This window comes from Fusarium falciforme, chromosome 10, assembly GCF_026873545.1.
Source record: "Fusarium falciforme chromosome 10, complete sequence".
NCBI lineage: Eukaryota > Fungi > Ascomycota > Sordariomycetes > Hypocreales > Nectriaceae > Fusarium > Fusarium falciforme.
The window spans coordinates 3,477,566-3,498,241 of NC_070553.1; the positions used below are offsets into that span (position 1 = coordinate 3,477,566).

The 20,676-nt window shown below is 27.3% G+C and overlaps 2 protein-coding genes across 2 annotated transcripts; both read left to right on the forward strand.

Moving 5' to 3' along the window:
• Positions 1–9,214: 9,214 nt before the first annotated feature.
• NCS54_01295000 (Hypothetical protein) lies at positions 9,215–10,398 on the forward strand (the record flags this gene model as incomplete). Its single annotated transcript, XM_053158171.1, has 2 exons — positions 9,215–9,484; positions 9,550–10,398. The coding sequence occupies 2 exons, from the start codon at positions 9,215–9,217 to the stop codon at positions 10,396–10,398; spliced, it is 1,119 nt and encodes a 372-aa protein (XP_053014146.1).
• Positions 10,399–18,406: 8,008 nt separating this feature from the next.
• NCS54_01295100 (Aa-trans domain-containing protein) lies at positions 18,407–20,001 on the forward strand (the record flags this gene model as incomplete). The annotated part of the gene is made up of 4 exons (XM_053158172.1): positions 18,407–18,538; positions 18,593–19,046; positions 19,101–19,492; positions 19,573–20,001. 4 exons carry the CDS (start codon positions 18,407–18,409, stop codon positions 19,999–20,001), a joined length of 1,407 nt encoding a protein of 468 aa, XP_053014147.1.
• Positions 20,002–20,676: the final 675 nt, after the last annotated feature.

Consider the following 20,676-nt stretch of genomic DNA (forward strand, 5'->3'; position numbering starts at 1 on the left):
TTATAAGGTAAATATAAAAGCTAGTATTCTTATTAAAGTATTTTATACTTATTAGAAAATATAAATAATTAGTTATAGACTTTATTAATTATATATAAAAATACTAATAATAAAGTAATAGAATTTAGACCTATAAAGGAAAGATCTTTATTTATAATAAAATACTTTAAATTATCTTTAATTATTACTATTACTAAGTTATATATTATAGTAATTTAAAAAAAATAACTTAAACTATATAATAATACTATAATAACTATAACCTTAGAAATATAAGAAAAGATATATTAATATAAAAAATACTATAAAAAGACTCAGCTATTAATATAAGACTTATTAATATATTAATATGATAAAATTATAAAAATACCTTATTAAATTAATATACTTAATAAGTAAGCATTATAAATAAGTAAGTATTATACTTTTTATTACTCTAAAAAATAAAATTACTATAAAAATACTATAAACTATTTAATTAATTAAAACTACTTATTATATTCTTCCCTAGATATCTTAATTATTACCTAATAGGTCCTTATATTATACCTAGGCTTATTATAGATACTATAGTGCTAAATACTTAATCTAATTAACCTTCCTTAATTACTACTCCTTAATAATTTAGCTATTACTTATATATTTATATTTATATTTATTTAATGAATTATTTATTTTTCTTTTTTTACTATTATAACCCCTTTTTTTTATAATTTAATCCTTTTTACCCTTTAGCGCTAACTTAGTATTTTATTTATCTCTTAAAGATCTTTAATCTTAGCTATTAATAAGATAACCTTATATATAATAGCCTTTATTTTTTTTATAAGGGACTATAAAGCTTTAAGGATTAACTCTAAGGAGTTATTTTAATGCTTTTTAATTTATCTTTTAAGGTATTTAAACTAAGATTTAGCCTTAAGTATAATCTTTAGGGTCTTTAAGACCTAAGAGGTAAAGGATTTAATTCCCTCCTTAATAGGCATTAAAGTCTATAGCTATATATTAAGCTTTAAGATTATAGCTTCTAGATTAAGGGGAATAAAATTAGCTTTTTTAAAAGCTTTTTTAATATTTCTTTTTATTATAATAGCTTTTTATATTATATAAAAAGCTAAAAAAAACTTAGTTTTTAAAATATAAATTATAAAGTATTTAATTAGATATTTTTTAATTATAGGCCTTTTTAAATAGCTTAAAATACTTAATATTAAGGGGCTAAAATAAATAAAAGAAATAAGGTAATATATAAAGCTAGATAATTTTTCTCTTTTTATAATATCTCTTAAAATTAATAAATTAATAATTTTTATAGCTATTAAGAATTAAATAATAATAAGAATTAATTAATTAAAATATTTAAGCTATTTAAGACTAATCTTATTATTAGTTTAGCTATTTTAAGTTATTATAATAGCTTAATTACCTAAGAGCTTATTTTCTTAATATTAATTAGTAAGATAATATTAGCCTATATTAATAATAAATAGCTAAATTATTTACCCTTTTATATTAATTACTTAAATAATTATAATTTATTTTTAGTTTTTAAGCTATATTAATTTTAGCTTTAAATGCCTTTCTAAGCTTATAATAACTATTTTACTTATAATTATACTTATAAGAAAGCTAATCTTATTAAAGTTATAGATATTATTTAATTAAATATTATACTTAGTAATTATATTTATTATAAGCTTAAATTAATTATATATAATAATTAGATCTTTATATTTAACTCTCTAGTAGTTATATTTATAAAAAAAATATATCTTAAGCTCTAAGTATTACTTAATAAAGTTTAAAGCCTAATATATGCTAATTAGTAGCGCATCGCGGTTAATAAGTAATTAATTACTTATTTCTTTAATACTATAAAGCTGGGGGGGGAATCCTTATAAATCTAGGTTAAGAATAAAATAAATAAGGATCTTTTCTTTTAGATTAAATAGCTTATATAAATTCGGGATAGTATTAAGTTAAGCTTAAATATTATTTTATTACTGATATAACTTATACTTAGAGACCTAGTAGGTCCCTATAGCATATAAGATACTTAGCTTAGGGTTATTTTAAAGGGCCTAAAAAGTAAGAAGAGTTTTAGTCTTAATATTTAAGTCTAATATATTTAGTAATTAAGAATTAATTGTTTAAATTAAAAGTTAAATATAAGAGGGAAAAATGCGATACTTGCTTATTTGTGATGCTTGCTTATTAAGTATATTAATATAATAACTTATATAATAAAATAAAGTAATCTATTCTTAAAATATATCTAATAATGTAATAAATAACTCTTAGATAATAAAAGGATTACAAAATAATAAGTCCTAGATAAACTATATTATAAATTAATATATAAAATATATAGCTACTTATTATATAGATATTAGGGAATTAATAAAACCCTAGAATAAATTAAGATAATATTTATTTTTCTTAATATAAAAAAAATTATTATAATAGTTATTAAATAATATAACCTCTATATAAAAACTAAGGCATAATATTATAAACCTTATAAGAAACTATAACTACTTTTAGTTATAAGATAACTATAGGACTTAATTACTATAAATTTTATTTTAAAATTATTCCTATTAAAAAAACTAGCTATTAGAAACTTTTATAATAATATTTTTATTATTATAAATAGGCTTATAAAATTTTCTTATTTATACTTTATAGAGAATTAATAATAATTAAAGAATTTATTTACCTTTTTTATTTTTATATTACCAAGATATATAATATATTACTTAAAATTATTATAAATTAAGGATTACTATTTACCTTAAAATTCTAATAAAGTGTTATAAGATACTTAAGAATTAACTATAAGCTCTCTATTATATACTATAAGGAGATAAATAAAAAAATAAATATATAAATTAGATATTAAAATAATACCTTTAATGCTATATTAATTATAAATAAACTAATTAGTTTAAAAAACTATTAGCTACCTAGTTAGCTTATAATATAGCTATAAATAAAAGCATAAAGATAATATTTACTTATATTAATTTTAGATTTACTTTAATTACTTATTAATAAATAAGAGATATATATATTAATCTTAAAGTAATCCTTACTAGTAATTAATTAAAAAGCTTATATAGAGAAATAAAAATAAAACTTAAATTTATTAAATATAAAATATTAAAGTATATTAATAAAAAAAAATTAAGGGATTAATCTTCTTATAGAGAAATATAATTTACCTTATAATAAAAATATTAAAATAAAATAATAAAATAAAAAACTTAATTATAAATATATTAGATTATATAAAGTTAAATAAAAAATATTAAAATATAACTATAAATTAGACTTATTACCTAAGGTTAAGCTCTATTTAATCTTTTGTATTTTATTACTTAAATTAATAAAAAATATTATCTAAGTTCAAACTAATAATAAATTAGAAATAAAAGTTAATAAACTAAAGGAATATATTATAAAAGCTATCCTTAATATAAATACAATAAATAATAATATAATATATTTTATTAAATAAAAAAACTATTTAGACTTAGAAAATATATAAGAATTACTAAAATACCTTATTAATATATAATACCTTTTAAAAGACTTCTATTAATAATATTAAAAGAAAAAATAAAAATAATATTTTAGTTCATAGTATTTATAGCACTAATAAGCTATATCGCTATTATAGCCTCTAATTTTACCCTTTTAGCCTTATTTAACTTATTAAATAAGTTTAAACCCTAATATATTATTACTATTCTTTACTTATAAATCTACTTTTTTTGGTAATATAAATATATAAGGTAGGAAAGCTACTTATTTATTTATTACTATAAGGTAATTAATTCCTCCTTAGCTATTTTTTCCTTAAGCTTAAAATAGCATATCTTAGCTATAAGGCGGGATATTATAAGATAAATTAATAAAGAAAAGAAATATAAAGCTAAATTATACTTATTAATAGAAACTAATACTCCTAAGTTATTATAAGCGCGACCTTAATAGATATACTCTAAGTAATAAGATATACCCTTAAGTATTTTATATTATAGATATTTTAAGGTATATTTTAAAAAAGGTATAACTTTAAAGCTTATTTCTTTAATTAATTTAAATACATAATAATAATATATAATAAATTAAGATTTTACTTTTAGTATATTATTAATATTATTAAAATATTTAAGAAAAAAGGTTTTAATAACTTAAAGGAAATTAGGTAATTAACTTTATAGGCCTTAAGGATAAGGCCTTATAGAGGGGAGATATTATATTATAGCTTAATAAAGTATTTATTATATAACTAATAAAGGACTTATTATTACTTATTAATTAAGATATAATTACCCCTAGGAGCTAAATAATTATAGTAATTACCTTATAATTACTTATAATTACTTATATAATTACTTTAATTAACCTCTTAGGAATAAATAACTAGGGTAAAACCCCTAAGTATATAGAGTATATTTATTATACTTTCTTATATAATAGCTACCTTAGCTATTAATATAACTTAGTTATACTTAATACCTTTAAGTATATTACTAGATATAATAACTCTTTATTTAAGTATAAGTATAACTACTCTTTCTATTAATATAAACCTAGTATAACTAGTTTACCGCTTAGGAGTATATATAATTAGTATAAAACTAAAAATAAATTATAACTATTTAAATAATTAATATAAAAAGCTAAGTAATTTAGTTATTTATTATTAATATAAGCTAATATTACTATATTAATTAATACTAAGATAATAACCTCTTAGGTAATTAAGCTATTATAATAACTTAAAATAATTAAATTAATAATAAAATTAGCCTTAAGTAATTTAAATATTTTAATTAATATATAATTATTTAATTAATTAGTTTTTATTATTTTTTAATTTTTAATAATTATATAAATTATTAAATTATTAAATATAAGAAATATTATAAAAAAGAATTATTTAGTTTTATATATTATTTTATTTCTTTTATTTTAGCCCCTTAATATTAAGTATTTAAATATATTAAAATAAATATATAATTAAAAAATAATTAATTAAATATTTTATAATTTAGATTTTAACAACTAAGTTTTTTTTAGTATTTTATATAATATATAAGATTATTATAATAAAAATAAATATTAAAAGGGCTTTTAAAAAAACTAATTTTATTTTTCTTAACCTAGAAATTATAGTCTTAAAGCTTAATATATAGTTATAGATTTTAATACTTATTTAAGAGGTAATTAATCTTTTTACCCCTTAGGTCTTAAAGACCTTAAAGATTATATTTAAGGCTAAATCTTAATTTAAATATTTTAAAAGATAAATTAATAAATATTAAAGTAGCTTTTTAAAGTTAATCCTTAAAGCTTTAGAATTTTTTATAAAATAAAAAAAAATAATTATATATAAAGTTATTTTATTAATAGCTAATATAAAGACCCTTAAAAAATAAAATATTAAGTTAATATTAAAAGATAAAAAAAATTAAATTATAAAAAAAAAATAATAATAATAAAAAATAATAAATTAATAAAATAAATATTAATATATAAGTAATAATAAAATTATTAAGAAATAATAATTAAAGAAAATTAATATAATTAGGTATTTAATATTATAATATTTATAATAAGCTTAAATATAATATAAAGACTTATTAGATAATAATTAATATATTTAAGAAAAAATATAATAAATAATTTTAATTAATTAAATAATTTATATTATTTTAATCTTAATTTTTATTTCTATAATTAAGATTTTTATAATATTTATATAATTATAATACATATTTATTATATAATATATATATATAGCTTATATAATAAATAAATATATATAATAAAAATCCTAACCTCTAGGACTAAAAATATAATAAAAATACTATAAATTATTTAATTATTTAAAATTACTTATTATATTTTTCCTTAAATATCTTAATTATTACCTAATAAGTCCCTATATTATAACTAAGCTTATTATAAATATTATAATATTATATACTTAGTTATATTAATCTTTCTTAATTATTATTTCTTAATAATTAAATTATTATTTATATATTTTTATTTATTTAATTAATTACGTATTTTTTATTATTAATATTATTACCCTTTTTCTTTAAAATTAAGTTCTTTTTACTCTTTAATACTAGCTTAATATCTTATTTACCTCTTAAAAGTCTTTAATCTTAGCTATTAATAAAATAACCTTATATATAATAGCCTTAGTTCCCTTAGAAAGAGACTTTAAAGCTTTAAGAATTAACTCTAAGGAGCTACTTTTATACCTTTTAATTTATCTTTTAAAGTATTTAAACTAAGATCTAGCCTTAAGTATAATCTTTAATATCCTTAAGATCTAAGGGGTAAAAAATATAACCCCTTTCTTAGTAGGTATTAAAATCTATAGCTATATATTAAGCTTTAAGATTATAGCTTTTAGGTTAAAAAATATAAGACTAGATCCTTTAAAAGCCTTTTTAATATTTATTTTTATTATAATAGTTTTATATATTATATAAAAGGCTAAAAAAAACTTAGTTTTTAAAATATAAATTATAAAATATTTAAATAATTATTTTATTTCTTAATTATAAGCTTATTTTAATATATTAAAATATTTAATATTATAGGATTAAAATAAATAAAAAGAATAAGATAATATATAAAGCTAGATAATTTTTTTTTTATAATATCTCTTAAATTTAATTAATTAATAACTTTTATAATTATTAAGAATTTAAAAATAATAATTATTATTTAATTATTTAGTTATATATTAATTAAAGTATTTTAGTTATTTTAGATTAGTTTTATTATTAATTTAGCTATTTTAAGTTAATATAATAATTTAATTACCTAAGAGGTTATTTTCTTAGTATTAATTAATAAGGTAATATTATCTTATATTAATAATAAATAACTAAACTACTTAGCTTTTTATATTAATTACTTAAATAATTATAATTAATTTTTAATTTCTAGGCTATATTAATTTTAGCTTTAAATGCCTTTTTATACTTATAATAATTATTTTACTTATAATTATACTTATAAGAAAATTAGTCTTATTAAAATTATAGATATTATTTAATTAGATATTATATTTTATAATTATATTTATTATAAGCTAAAATTAATTATAAATAATAATTATATCTTTATATTTAGCTTTTTAGTAATTATATTTATAGAAAAAATATACCTTAAGGTCTAAGTATTACTTAATAAAGTTATAAGCCTGTAAAATACTAAAAAATAAAGACTATAAAGTCTAAAAATAGTATAGGGTAGGTAACTAACATAGGAGGAGAATAGGCAGTGGAATTAGTCCTTATAAAAAGCTAATTAGCTAGATAAGGGATCATAGGATAATAAAAGTGGGTCACAAGATAGGTAGAAGTATAGGGTAGAAGGCCAGCTTCTGATTGGTAGTCTTATAGCTTGTATTAGTTAAAGATCTGGAAAGCTATTTCTAAGAGAGGGTTTATAGCTTATATAGCTAATTGATCGGAATCTATTAACCCGATTCGGATAAAAGTTATACCGTCGGATAGCTCTAACTCTGGGCTTTAAAACCCTATTAGTTTTACTAGAAACGGATAGCTAGAAGCCGGACTATAGTTGGAAGAAGCTGAAACCCTTAAAGGTTTTAAACTAAGAGTTTTAAAACCGGATAGGAAATACCCTATAGAAAGGCACGGCTTTATCGGCTTTATCGGGCTCTATAAGAGCCCTAAGTCCGAAGTCACGTGACCCTTCCTAAAAGGGTAATATTGCCTAAAAGGGGGATTATTGTAACTCCTTAATATCTTGCTTATCTAAGTATATAAAGCTTAGGTAAGCAAGCTATAAGATAGCGCATAAGCTATACTATAGGGTAATAAAATCCTAGGCTTATATCTTATAAGCTTATTTTTCTAGAATTATATTTATAAAAGACCTTTATAATAAGGACTTTTACAAAGCCTAATATATATTAATTAATAGCGCATTATAATTAGTAAGTAATTAATTAATTATATCTTTTATACTATATAATTAGGGGGGAAATCTTTATAAATCTAGGTTAAGAATAAAGTAAATAAGGATCTCTTCCTCTAGGTTAAAAAGCTTATATAATTTAGGGATCTAATTAAGTCATAATTAAATGCCTTATTACTAGCACTATAGCTTTATATAACTAATATTATATATCTCTATAGCGCATTAGTGCTTTAGTTTTAAGTTATTTTCAAGGGCCTAAAGGGCAAAAAGGATTCTAGCCTTAGTATTAGACTATAATATACTAGGTGGTTAAGAATTAATTAATTAAATAGAGATAATATAGGTTAAGGGATTTTTATTATATATGCTTATTTGTTATGCAAGCTATGCATGTATGTTATATTAATAACTTTTATAAATAATTATATTTTATAAAATACTTAATTTAGAGTTATTTTATATCGCTTAAAAAGTAAGAAATATCTTAGTCTTAATAAAAGCTTATAATATACTAAGTAATTAAGAAATAATTAATTAAATAAAAAAGATATAAATTTAAAGATTTTTATAATACTTATATAATTATAATACTTACTTATTATATATATTATATATTATATATAATCTTTAATTATTATACATTAAAGCTATTTATATAAATTACTATAAATTATATATATTTTTTATTATTTTTTTTAATACTAATTTCTTTTTTTTTCTTTTTAACTCTAATATAGCTTTCTTAATTAGGCCTAGTCTGCTATAGGACTAGAAATTACTTAGCTAGCTATTATAAGTATGTAACTACCTCCTGAGCTATTATATAGGTCCTAATCCAATACCATAAGCCTACAAGCTCCCGCCCAAGGACAAATAGGCGTCCGGGCGCCTACCTATTCTCGCCCCCTTTTAGCAAGCGTTTATTAATCACATTAACCGTCGATCACACGCCTTAGTTATCAACCAGCTGAAATTAAGCATATCGTTAAATAAAGGGATTAAAAACCAGTGGCTAGCTATTCGGCGAAGGCTTGGTGCGGCTGAAGTGACAGGGGGGTAAAGATTTGCATTGGGTGGGGAAAGACCGCTTCCGCAAGCCTGTAATTCGCACAATCGGCGTAAATTTCTCCCGTCAAGAACTCTGCTTACCTTGCGCATCGTTGGCACGTGTTTCTTGTCGCTTTATTTCTCTAGCCTTCCGGCGTGCTACCTGTAAACTATTATCGAAATGGCATATCTCAGCATGCTTCGTTTTCAGCTCTTGATCGTTACGCTTCTTGCAAGTGCGCTTTGCGTGCAGGCTCGTCGAGGTGGAGGAGGCGACAGCGACTATGACGGTGGATCAAGCAGCGGCGGAGGAAGCAGTGGCGGCGACAGTAGTGACAGTGGTCTTAGCCCCGAGGAAAGAGCACGCGATGAGGCATGTCGGAACGAAGTTGGTCATACCAGTCCAGTCTGGCTGCATCGATGGGTTGGCACATACTACAATGGAACAATAGTAAGTGGAGAGAAGTCCCTGTAACCAGAAACGAGAAACGGCTGTCATCCAACACTCCAGAACAGGAACTTTCAATCGAGCTCGATCGTTGTAATGGCACTTGCAAGGAGTCAGAAAGTACGGTCAACTGGGAGCTGACTGGCGTACTGTCTATACTGGATCCTATGCATTCCGCTGCAGGGAATCGCAGACCTGTCGTGCCGCGCCCAAAAAACCCCTTCATTGGCGTTCTATACGGATGGCCCAAGGACGCCAACCGGTCCGAACTCCTTGCACATCGCGACGGCACATTTCTTCCGCCGTCTATTAACCTCGCCATGGAAACTGTCTCAGATTTTCAATATAATGAAGTCACGTACGGGCTTAATCCGTCCGATACTGTGAGCCGTAACAATCCAACCTGCAGGGTACAGGAAGTGACCAGTACGGACGACGGATACGGATTCGAATGCGTATATGATGGACTTGGAGTCTACAGAGCAACGGACAGCAGCCAGTTCACAGCCCCAATGACCAACTCTAGCGGAAGGAATCACCTGGTGGTAGAACCTGGGAACAACACTATGCTCACCGGCAGCTTCGATCCGAATTCAGCTGAATTCGAATGGAGAGGTCCCTTTAACGCATTTGCTGGATCCTTCGGTCAGGATTCTATGAGGAAGCCTTACACAAACGAACGGAACTACATAAGCGAAGATAAAGCTCCTTATATTGGCGACTTTATAGTTCGCTTTCATGGCAAGGTAGATGTTGAGCATAGCCATGAAATGGTAGTTGAGAGCGGACGTGATGTGAGCTGGGATAAGGACGAAGAAAAGATCCAAGACGTTACTTATTGTTCAGCTGCCCCCGGCAGATTCTCTTACAAGCTGTGGGAACTGTCTTTGTTTTTCTGTGTACTTTTAATAGTTTAGACATAGAGAAGCTTAATGGGACACTGACAGAGTGACCAACTGAATTACAATACGGTAGCGTTGGGACACAATGCAGAAGGTAACTGAGAACTCATCCTCGAGCACTACCGAGAAATTCTTCTGTTGAAACCTATAAACCTAGTATTACCACTACTCTGAGTCAACGATATTCCAAGCTTTCAATCTTCATTAAACATACACAGAATTATGAGGGTTTATACAGCGTAATAATTGCATAACACTTGGAATCATCTTCAGGCCAGGCGGGTGCCCGCGGGAAGTACCAGTTAGGCCATATTGGAGTACATCAACCAATCAAGCTGCGAAATGGTGTTGGAATATGAATAACAATTTTCCAGGAAGAGGAACCATGACAGCACGCGCCAGTGAACACGAGAATTCGCGGTTATGTTTACTGGGGGAACCTGGTAGAACGTGTGGTGGTATTGAGCGTCGAATGCCCATTGAAACCCTTTACGTGCTAACCTGAAGTCAGTACAGACTGGATGATTATGCTTGGGTGAAGCTGAGCCATAGCCGAGCCAATTCTGCAACTGACTAACCAAGGTAGACAATGAAGCTTGTAACCTTTAATTGCGCACTTGGTTGTTTTATTGCAATACGAAGTTGACGTAGAGATGAATTGAAACTCGGCCATAGGCCATGAAGGTTCCTCTGTTAAGATGGCGCTGCTCTTAATCTCTAGTCGCTACGACAAGCAGTTTATATTTCGTCCCAGTCTGTCACCTCAACCTCACGGTATCACTGTAGTCACATTAACGTGGAGCTTAAATCTATTAGGGAAAAATAAAGCATATTCCTGAACTGGACTCCTATTTTAAGGCCCCCTCTCCGAGGTTTAGTCGTACTCATCTACTAAGTTTATATCAAAACTTATTCCAATCATAGCTAACTTACCCTTGACATGAAAATCAAGGTATAATACTATAGGCGCGATACGTAAGGTCTATCTACTCATATAACACAAGTGGACAATGTTAGCGAAAATAACAGTCGATTACGGCCTTGGATATTTATTTACCAAGAAGTGCGTCATAGCTATACCCCTTCTAGATATAGTAAATAAGAAAGAGATTTCTTGCCTATTTAGAAATATAAGAAACATAATAGTTCTTATTCAGTCCGAAGGACGTTTATTACAATAATAACTTCTTGCCTTAAGGAATAAAAGGCCTTTTTAAACGCCCTGACCCTCGCTGGCCTTACCCTATGAAATCTCCTGCTTGCCTTTAGGAATAAAGGGACTATGCCCTACCCTCTAGCCTTACCCCTTAGGTTCCCGCTTCTTATTAGCCTAAAAATTACTATATTTACCTAAGTACTCTTAAATTTTTAAAAAGTCCTTTATAATTAAGTAATAATAATTAATAATATTTTAGCTATTAATACTATTTAGAGCTTTAGCTTATAATAGGTTAATACTTATTATATATATATTATTCCCTTATAAGTAAATTTTTATTTAAATACCCTTACTAATAAATTATATTAATACTTTTTTATTATTAAAATTACTATTAAAATTACTATTATTTATATATTTATATAAGCTAAGATATATATATTATATATTTAACCGGATAGGTTTAATTAATAAACCTATAGACTTTTATTTACTGCTAAGTCTAGCGCTAAGCCCTAGCGCTAACTCTTTTTAGGTTTATAAAACTCTAATACTAACTCTAAGAATTAATCCCTCTAAAACCTATAATACTAATAACCCTTATTTCCTAATATTATTATGCCTATAGCTATATAGCTAGATCTTAGCTAGCTATAAGACTTCTTTAATTCTCTTATTTAGTAGTATAAAAGGTCTTTATAGTTATTATAAGTATAATAACTTATGCCTTATATTACTTATTATCTTATAAGTCCTTAAGGAATTTAATATCTTCACTAATAAAATCTTTCTCTTTCTCTAGCTTTTTTTTAAGAGCCTTTAATAAGAAAAGCTCTTTTCTAATAAAATTAAACCTTTTATTAATATTATAATTAAATAAAAAAAAGCTAAGTAGAAAAAAGATATTATAACTAAAGATTATAAGTTTAATTAATATTAATTTATTATATTATATACTTATCTTAATACTATTAAAGCTATTATTTAATATTATTACTTATAGCCTATTATATATATTTTTTATACCCTTGCGAAGCTTATAGACCTCCTTAGTAATATTATCTTAGTTATATTAAAAGGTATACTAATAGGTATTAGCTATATTACTTTAATTCTTTAGTTAAAGATCTCTATAAAAAGCTATTATAATCTTCTTAATATATTATTAACTAGTTAACTAGTTATTAATTAGTTAACTAATTAGTTATAATAATTATTATTAGTTATAATAATTATTATTAGTTATAATTAAATCTCCTCTTATAAGGATAATAGAAATATAATTTTTTAAGATTTTAACCTCTTTAAGTAGTTAAGAATTGCGATTATAAGGTTAATATTAGAGGGGAGAGCTATTATATAAAGGGGATTTTAATCTCTTTAGTTAGTTAAGATATAAGCTATTTATTATAAATAGAGCTAGCTTTAGCGCATTATTAAAGCTATTAATAATTATATAGATAAACCTTATTAATTTAAGCCTATTAGGACCTCTAGCTTTAGGTATAGAGCCTTTACTATTAAAACTACTAAGATATTAATTAAGATATTTTAATCTCTATTTTAGGTAATATAAAGTAATATAATAATATTAATACTTTTATATTACTTAAAATAATATTTATAACTTTTTAAAGCTATTAATAAATTTATATATTATTTTTTATATTATTTTATTACTTAGTCTTTTTAGCCTTACTTATATTACTATTATTTCTTTAATATTATAAATCTCTTAGCTTTAGTAAGATATTAATATATTACTAAAAGTAAAGAAATAATAACTAATTCTAAGAGTTATATTATTACAATAAATAAAAGTTATAATATAAAAAATGTATTATATAAAAGAAGTATATAATATATTTAAATAATATATTTTTTTATTTTATATTTACTTTTTAAGTAATTAATTAATATCTTAATTATTAATAATATTTAATTTTAATATTATTAGATCTTAAATATATATTAATTATATAATTTAACAAGAAATTATAATATAATTTATTTTTAACTAAGATTTATAAAAATCTTTATATTAAGTATATATTATTAACAAATTAATTAATTAAGTATATATTAGTTATAATATATTACTTATTAATAAATATTAAGCTTTTAATTTTATTAAATAATAAAAAACCTAAAAAATTTTTTTTTAAAAAAATATAATTATTAAAAAATTACATATAAAGATTTTAAAAAAAAATTAAAAATAATTTTAATTTATAATAAATATATTTATAAAATATAATATTTAATTAAATAATATTTAAAATTTTAATAAAATTAATTTCTTAATAAATATAATTATAAATATAATAATTATTAATAATTTAAAATAAAATTTAAATAATTTAAATTAATATAATTTAAAGATTAAAAATAAATTATAATTATTTATATAATTAATATAAAAAATTAAGTAATTTAATTATTTATTTTATTTATTTTATTTATTTTATTTATTTTATTTATTTTATTTATTTTATTTATTTTATTTATTTTATTTATTTTATTTATTTTATTTATTTTATTTATTTTATTCATTTTATATATTTTATTTATTTTAGTATTTTTATATTAGATAATTTAGCCTATTTAAAAATACTTATAATTAAAAATTAAAATATTAAGTTATTTTTTAAAAATACTAATCTTATTTCTTTTAACTTAGAGAGTATATTCTTATAGCTTAATATATAACTATAGATTTTAATATTAGCTAAGAAAGGGGTTAAGCCTTTACGTATTTAGGCTTTAAAGACCTTAAAAATAATTATTAAGCTTAAATCTTAATTTAAATATATTAGGAAACAAATTAAAAGGTATTAAAATAGCTCCCTAGATTTAATTTTAAGAGCTTTTAAGTCTCTAATTAAAAGAAAAATAAGTATATTATATAGAATTACCTTATAGAAGTCTAAGATATACAATCTTTAATAATTAACTAAGATATTAAGTTAGTACTAAAGGGTAAAAAGGACTTTATGATAAATTAAAAAAATAAAAATAATAAAAAGAAATAAGTAATTAATTAATTAAATATTAATAAATAAATACTTATAAAATTATTAAGAGGTAATAATTAAAAGAATTAATAAAATTAGGTATTTAATATTAAAAAGTATATAAAAGGCTAAGTATAATATAAGGATATATTAAATACTTATTAAGATCTCTAGAATAGAATATAATAAGTAATTTAAACTAATTAATTTATTTATTATATTTTTATTATAATTTTTATCTTGGAAAGTAATAAAAAGTATATTATTTACTTTAATATATTATATTAACAAGTAATTTAATCTTATAATATACCTAAGGGTAGATTGAGGTAATTTAATTAAAGAAATATAATTTTATATATAATTATATTATTATATTTAATGCCTTTTAATATAAGAATTCATATTAAATAAGCTTTATAAATACTTTTATACTTAAGAATTTACCTTAATATACCTTTTTCTTACTATAATAATAAAAATAACTTATTTCATATTTAAAATTAATATACATAATATTAACTAAGTATACTTATTATAATTATAAGATATATCTTTTTAGTTAATAATATAAATATATTAGTATTATAATATAATAATATAATATAATATTCTTATAATTTATTAACCTTATTAAGGTTAAGTCTTTAAAAAGTATTATAATACCTTAAAGATATTAGCTTATTAAGGCTATTAGACCTAAAGAGGCTCTTAGTAGCCTCTAGGCCCTTATCAAACCTCTAGAGGGTTAATTTAATTATAATTACTTACTTATTTATTAATAAATAAGTATTTGATAATACTACTAAGAGGTATTTTATTAAGGCATAAAGAAAAAAGCTTAAGCGCCTAGTAAGATAAATTAATTATAATAAATTATAAGCCTAAGATAAAATATTTCTTAATTAATTATAATAAAAAGAGATATAATTATAAGAACTTTTTTATTACTTAAAGTAAGTTTAAATAATAAGCTAATAAGTAAGAAAGAGGACTAATAAGCTCTTTAATAAATAAGATATAAGATAAAAATAAAATAAAATTAAGGTTTAATAAAAAGTTAATTAATATAATTCTAAATAAAGTTTTAAGATATAAAAATAATAAATATAATATATAAATATAATAAGTAGTTTATTTAAATTACTAGGATTAAATATATTATATACTTAGTATATATATTATAAAAAAAGTAATTTAATATAAGTTATTACTTTTTATTTAATAACTATTAGATTTAATTATTATAAAGTTAGATTTATTATATAAGAAATCCTAGTAAATAAGATATATAATAATACCTAAGGTTTGTAAAACTTTTATTATTATAAGAATTTAAAAAATAAAAATAATAAAGTCCTTAAATAATATAAGGTAGGTAATTAATATAAGAAGTAAATAAGTAGGAAAATTAGTTTTTATAAATAGCTAATTAGCTAGATAAGATATTATAAAATAACAAAAGTAAGAAAAATAATAAATAGGGCTAAAGTAAAGAAGGCTAGCTATGAATTAGTATTTTTATTACTTATATTAATTAAAGATTTAAGGTGCTAATTCTAAGAGAAAGTTAATAACTTATATAGCTAATTAGTTATAATCTATTAGCCTGATTTAGATAAAAGTTATACTATTAGATAGCCTTAAATCTAGGCTTTAAGACTATATTAGTTTTACTAAGAATAGATAATTAAAAGCTAAGCTATAGTATAGAAAACTTAAAACCCTAAGGGTTTTAAACTAGGATATATAACTAAATAAAAAATACTATATAAAAAGAGATAGCTTTATTTGCTTTATTAGGCTTAATAAGAGCCCTAAGTTTAAAATTACCTAATCCTTTTTTAAAATAAAAAGAATTTCTTTTATATTAAGTAAAAAAATAAAAAAAATATAAAAATATAAAAAGTATTATTCTTAAAATCTATACAGCTTAAAGTTATATATATCTCTTTTATAAAACCTTAGTCTTATTAAAACCTTATTTTTTAAAAAAAATTATTAATAAATATAAAAAAAATTAATTATTTATAGTTTGTTAATATTAAAAAATTCTTTAATAAAAAAACTATTAATAGCTTTAATTAATAGTTTTTATAAGTAATAGTATCTATGCGGGGTTAAGGGTAGGCTCTAGTTATATAATTATATAAGAAGCTATTTAACCCGTCTTAAGCACAGATCTAAGCCACCTATAGTTAGTCTCTTAATCAGCGCGCTGAATTTGTCATAGAGCATAAACAGAATGCCACCAAGCTTTACTGTAACTGCTGCTACCTAATACATAGTGATTTAGTAATAGGGCGAGCAAATCTTTCTCGAAGAAAAAGGCGGGCCGGGCCACCACGTCAGAAAACTCTGGAAGCAGAAGTGGCTGCGGAGCTAATGAAACACGCAAGGTGAGGCGTTGGAGGAGGTGATGAGAGCCTAACGTTGGGCAAAACAATGTTACGTCATGGGGTTTGATCATGGAACGGTTTTGTTGTCTGCTCATCAGGCATCTATTATTGCTGCTCTCTAGAAATTGCTCTGTGAGTTGAGTATGAGATACTGTGCGTTCCCTGTCTCCCGACATCTACCTTGTCGCTGGTTCCACATCATGCCATCGCTCAAGAGAATAAACACTCATGAGATGTCCAACACGGGGTCTACCAATTTTCCCCATGGGCCCTTTGATCTAAAGCGTCCCGCGAAGAAAACATGTGATAAATTTTTGTTATATTCATCCTTTCGCCGTTTCTCTTACGTATAACCCCAAGTGGCTTCTCCGCATGCCCCCCCTTTCGTATTATCTTGCCAGACCCATTCATCCCGCGAAGTCGGGAAGTGTCCGCGTTGATCTGTGCATGCATCATGATTCCACCAGGACTTCAAAGATCAAGCAAGACCCGGACTGGAGACGGTGGTGATAACCGGGCCGCCTTGTCTCGGGCCGAACTCTTCTCAAAGTGGAGAAGGTGTCGGGGTGAGCGAATAACTGAGGGGTTCAGTTGGAGTAATCCAGGGGTAGAGAAGTTGATCTGGGCCGGGCCAATTACTCCGCACCAAGCCATGTTGGGGCAACCGCCAAGGTCGGGGGGATCACCTTGACAGTTGAGGACATGTATTGGCCGCCGTTTCAGCAGCAGAAGGTCTGTGTCTGACCCGCAAGGTCCTGACCCGATAACCTCAAGTAGTCAGCTTACCGAGAGCAACACAAAGCTTTTTCAGCTTGATCCATGGGTGGCAAGAGCGACAATGGCCGCGAGTCTCTCTCGGATGAGCCGTTTGGGGGAGCCGCTAGACCAAAAGAGCCTAAGCCGCCCCACTTAAAAGTGGTCAAGCCTCGACAGTCGAGCAAAAAATCTCTTCACTCGTCTTGAACGCTACCGGCTTCCAGCGGCTCAGTCTTGGAAGCTTCTCCATCCGATGGGGCTCTGCCATGTCAATGAATCAATAGACCGTGTCATGCTCTGTTCAATACCCCGGCCAGGTCGGTACGCTCGGCTTGCATGATGCTACGAGATATGAGATGATGGCTCCTCGGGCTATCCCTATCTCCCAGGAAAACCCCCATGGGGCCACGAACTCCGAACCACATCAACATGGCTTGGCAGGCAACAGTCTGGTTCTCGAATGAAGGTGCCCACTGTGGTCTCCGCGATGCGAGTCAGGCTGGGGCAAGATATCAAAATCTCCACGAGATTACAACTCTGTTGCTCGCCGAAACGTAGTGTAGTGGATCTACCCCAGGCCGAGAAGGAGACGTTTATATAGTCGCCAAGAATGCCAGTCCCCTTCCCCAGGCTCCCCATCTATCCAGCGATCACTCCAACACTCGCTCTCTCTCACCCATCAACGACCATCCGCGATGAGCCACTACGACTCCGAGAATCAGGTCCCCGAGGCTCCCACCAAAGCCCACCATGTCGAGGACGAGCCAGGCGTGACCAACGATGCCGTTTTTGGTACTATTCACGAAGACGGCCCCAACTACCGCAACGTATGCATCATTTTCCTATCCGAGATGGCAGACAAAGACTGACATGTCACTCAGGTAGGATGGCTTGGAACGTCAGTCCTCATGATGAAGTCCCAGATCGGCCTAGGTGTCTTGTCCATCCCAGCCTCCTTCGACGTCCTCGGCTTGATCCCTGGTGTTGTCTGCCTGCTGGTAATTGCAGTCCTCACCACGTGGTCCGACTACATCGTCGGAAAATTCAAGCTCCGCCACCCTGAGGTGTACGGCATCGACGACGCAGCTGGACTCATGTTTGGTCGAGTCGGCAAGGAGGTCTATGGCATCTCATACGCTCTCTACACCATCTGTATCGCCGGTTCTGGCATGCTCGGCATCTCGATCGCCCTCAACACACTCTCCACACACGCAACCTGCACTGCAGTCTATGTCGCCGTGGCCTGTATCGTCGCCTTCATGACCGCCAGCGTGCGTACGCTCGACCGTGTCAGCTGGCTTGCATGGATCGGCCTGGTGACTCTTGTCTCAGCCAGTCAGTAATCTGATATCTACCTGTCTTGTGAGACATCTCTAACAACGTCTCCAGTCTTTGTTGTGACCGTCGCCGTCGGCGTCCAGGACCGCCCTGACGCGGCGCCCCAGGAGGGCGAGTGGAAGTCCGACTATAAGCTGGTCAACACGCCTACCTTTGCAGATGCCATCTCGGCCATCTCGGCCTTTGTCTTCGCGTACGCCGGCACACCCGTCTTCTTCCCGATCGCGGCCGAGATGCGCGAACCTCGTCACTATAAGAAGGCGTTGTTCCTTTGCCAGGCCGTCGTTACTGTCACGTATATTGTTGTTGGAATCGTTGTCTACTACTATTGCGGCACGTATGTTGCATCCCCAGCCTTGGGATCTGCTGGCAAGACTATCAAGAAGATCAGCTACGGACTGGCTCTCCCTGGTTTGATCGTCAGCGCGTGTCTCTACACTCATGTGAGTATCACCTATACCGGTCACATCGGGACGGGTTGCCAGCGCTAGGCCAAAAGGCATAAACTAACCAGTGGCAATAGGTCCCCGCCAAGTATGCCTTCATCCGCTTCCTACGAGGCTCCAAGCATCTCACCGCCAACACCTTTACCCACTGGTCTACTTGGCTCGGCTGCACCTTTGCCATGGCCGTCATCGCCTACGTCATCGCCAGCGGTATCCCCGTCTTTGGCGGCCTTGTCTCTCTTGTTGGCGCGCTCTTTGGAACCTTTCAGTGCCTACAGCCCATGGGCTGTATGTGGTTGTTTGACAACTGGCACAAGGGCAAGAACAAGGCGCAGAGAACTACCAAGTGGACTCTTATGGTCATCTGGAGTGTGTTTATCATTGTGATTGGTACGTTCTTGATGATCGGAGGCACTTATGGCTCCATCGTTGGTATCATTAACTCTTACAACAAGAGCGGCGGCTCTAGCGCTTGGTCTTGCGCTGACAACTCGAACTCGACTTGACCTGGGTCATGGAGCCCGAAGATGGATGTGCATTTAGATAGAGATATGAGGTGCGGGTTATGAGTGTTTCAACAATAGATTCTGATCGTTACCAATATATTGGCAAGTGATCCCATGGGATTGAAGCTATGGCACCCAAGATCATTGCTGGATAGCCACCCGTGTTGTTTCATACTGTTTCATATGAAGCTTAAACTATACTGACTCCCGGTTTCATGAAACTGAAACTCCCCCCAGTTTCAGTTTCATAGCGTGACTATCTAACACTGCTTTGATCTGCCCGCAGATCTATCTATTTGCAACCATCTAGTCGATTAATCCTTCGCTTTTGGCGCAGAATACTCACCAGAAAGGCCTGAATTCCTTCGCAGTTACTCTCACAAAGTTAGATCCTATAACAGGGATAATTTTCCTTCATTAAGGAATGCGAAATTGCATCACATCTAAGGGACACAGCTTGGACGTATCTTCCAGGTATAAAGAGGCCCAACATCATCACAGAATAGATCTTTTATAGCCAGGCTCATAAAGTAATCTGCGTTCTCACGCCTACTTCTTTTTATTGCCTTTTATATAAAACTCGCCTATCTCTTTTCCACCCTTTCTAATTATTACTACTATGAAATTTATTAACGCCCTTGCAGTTTGCCTTCTAGCTATCTCGGCTTTTCCTTA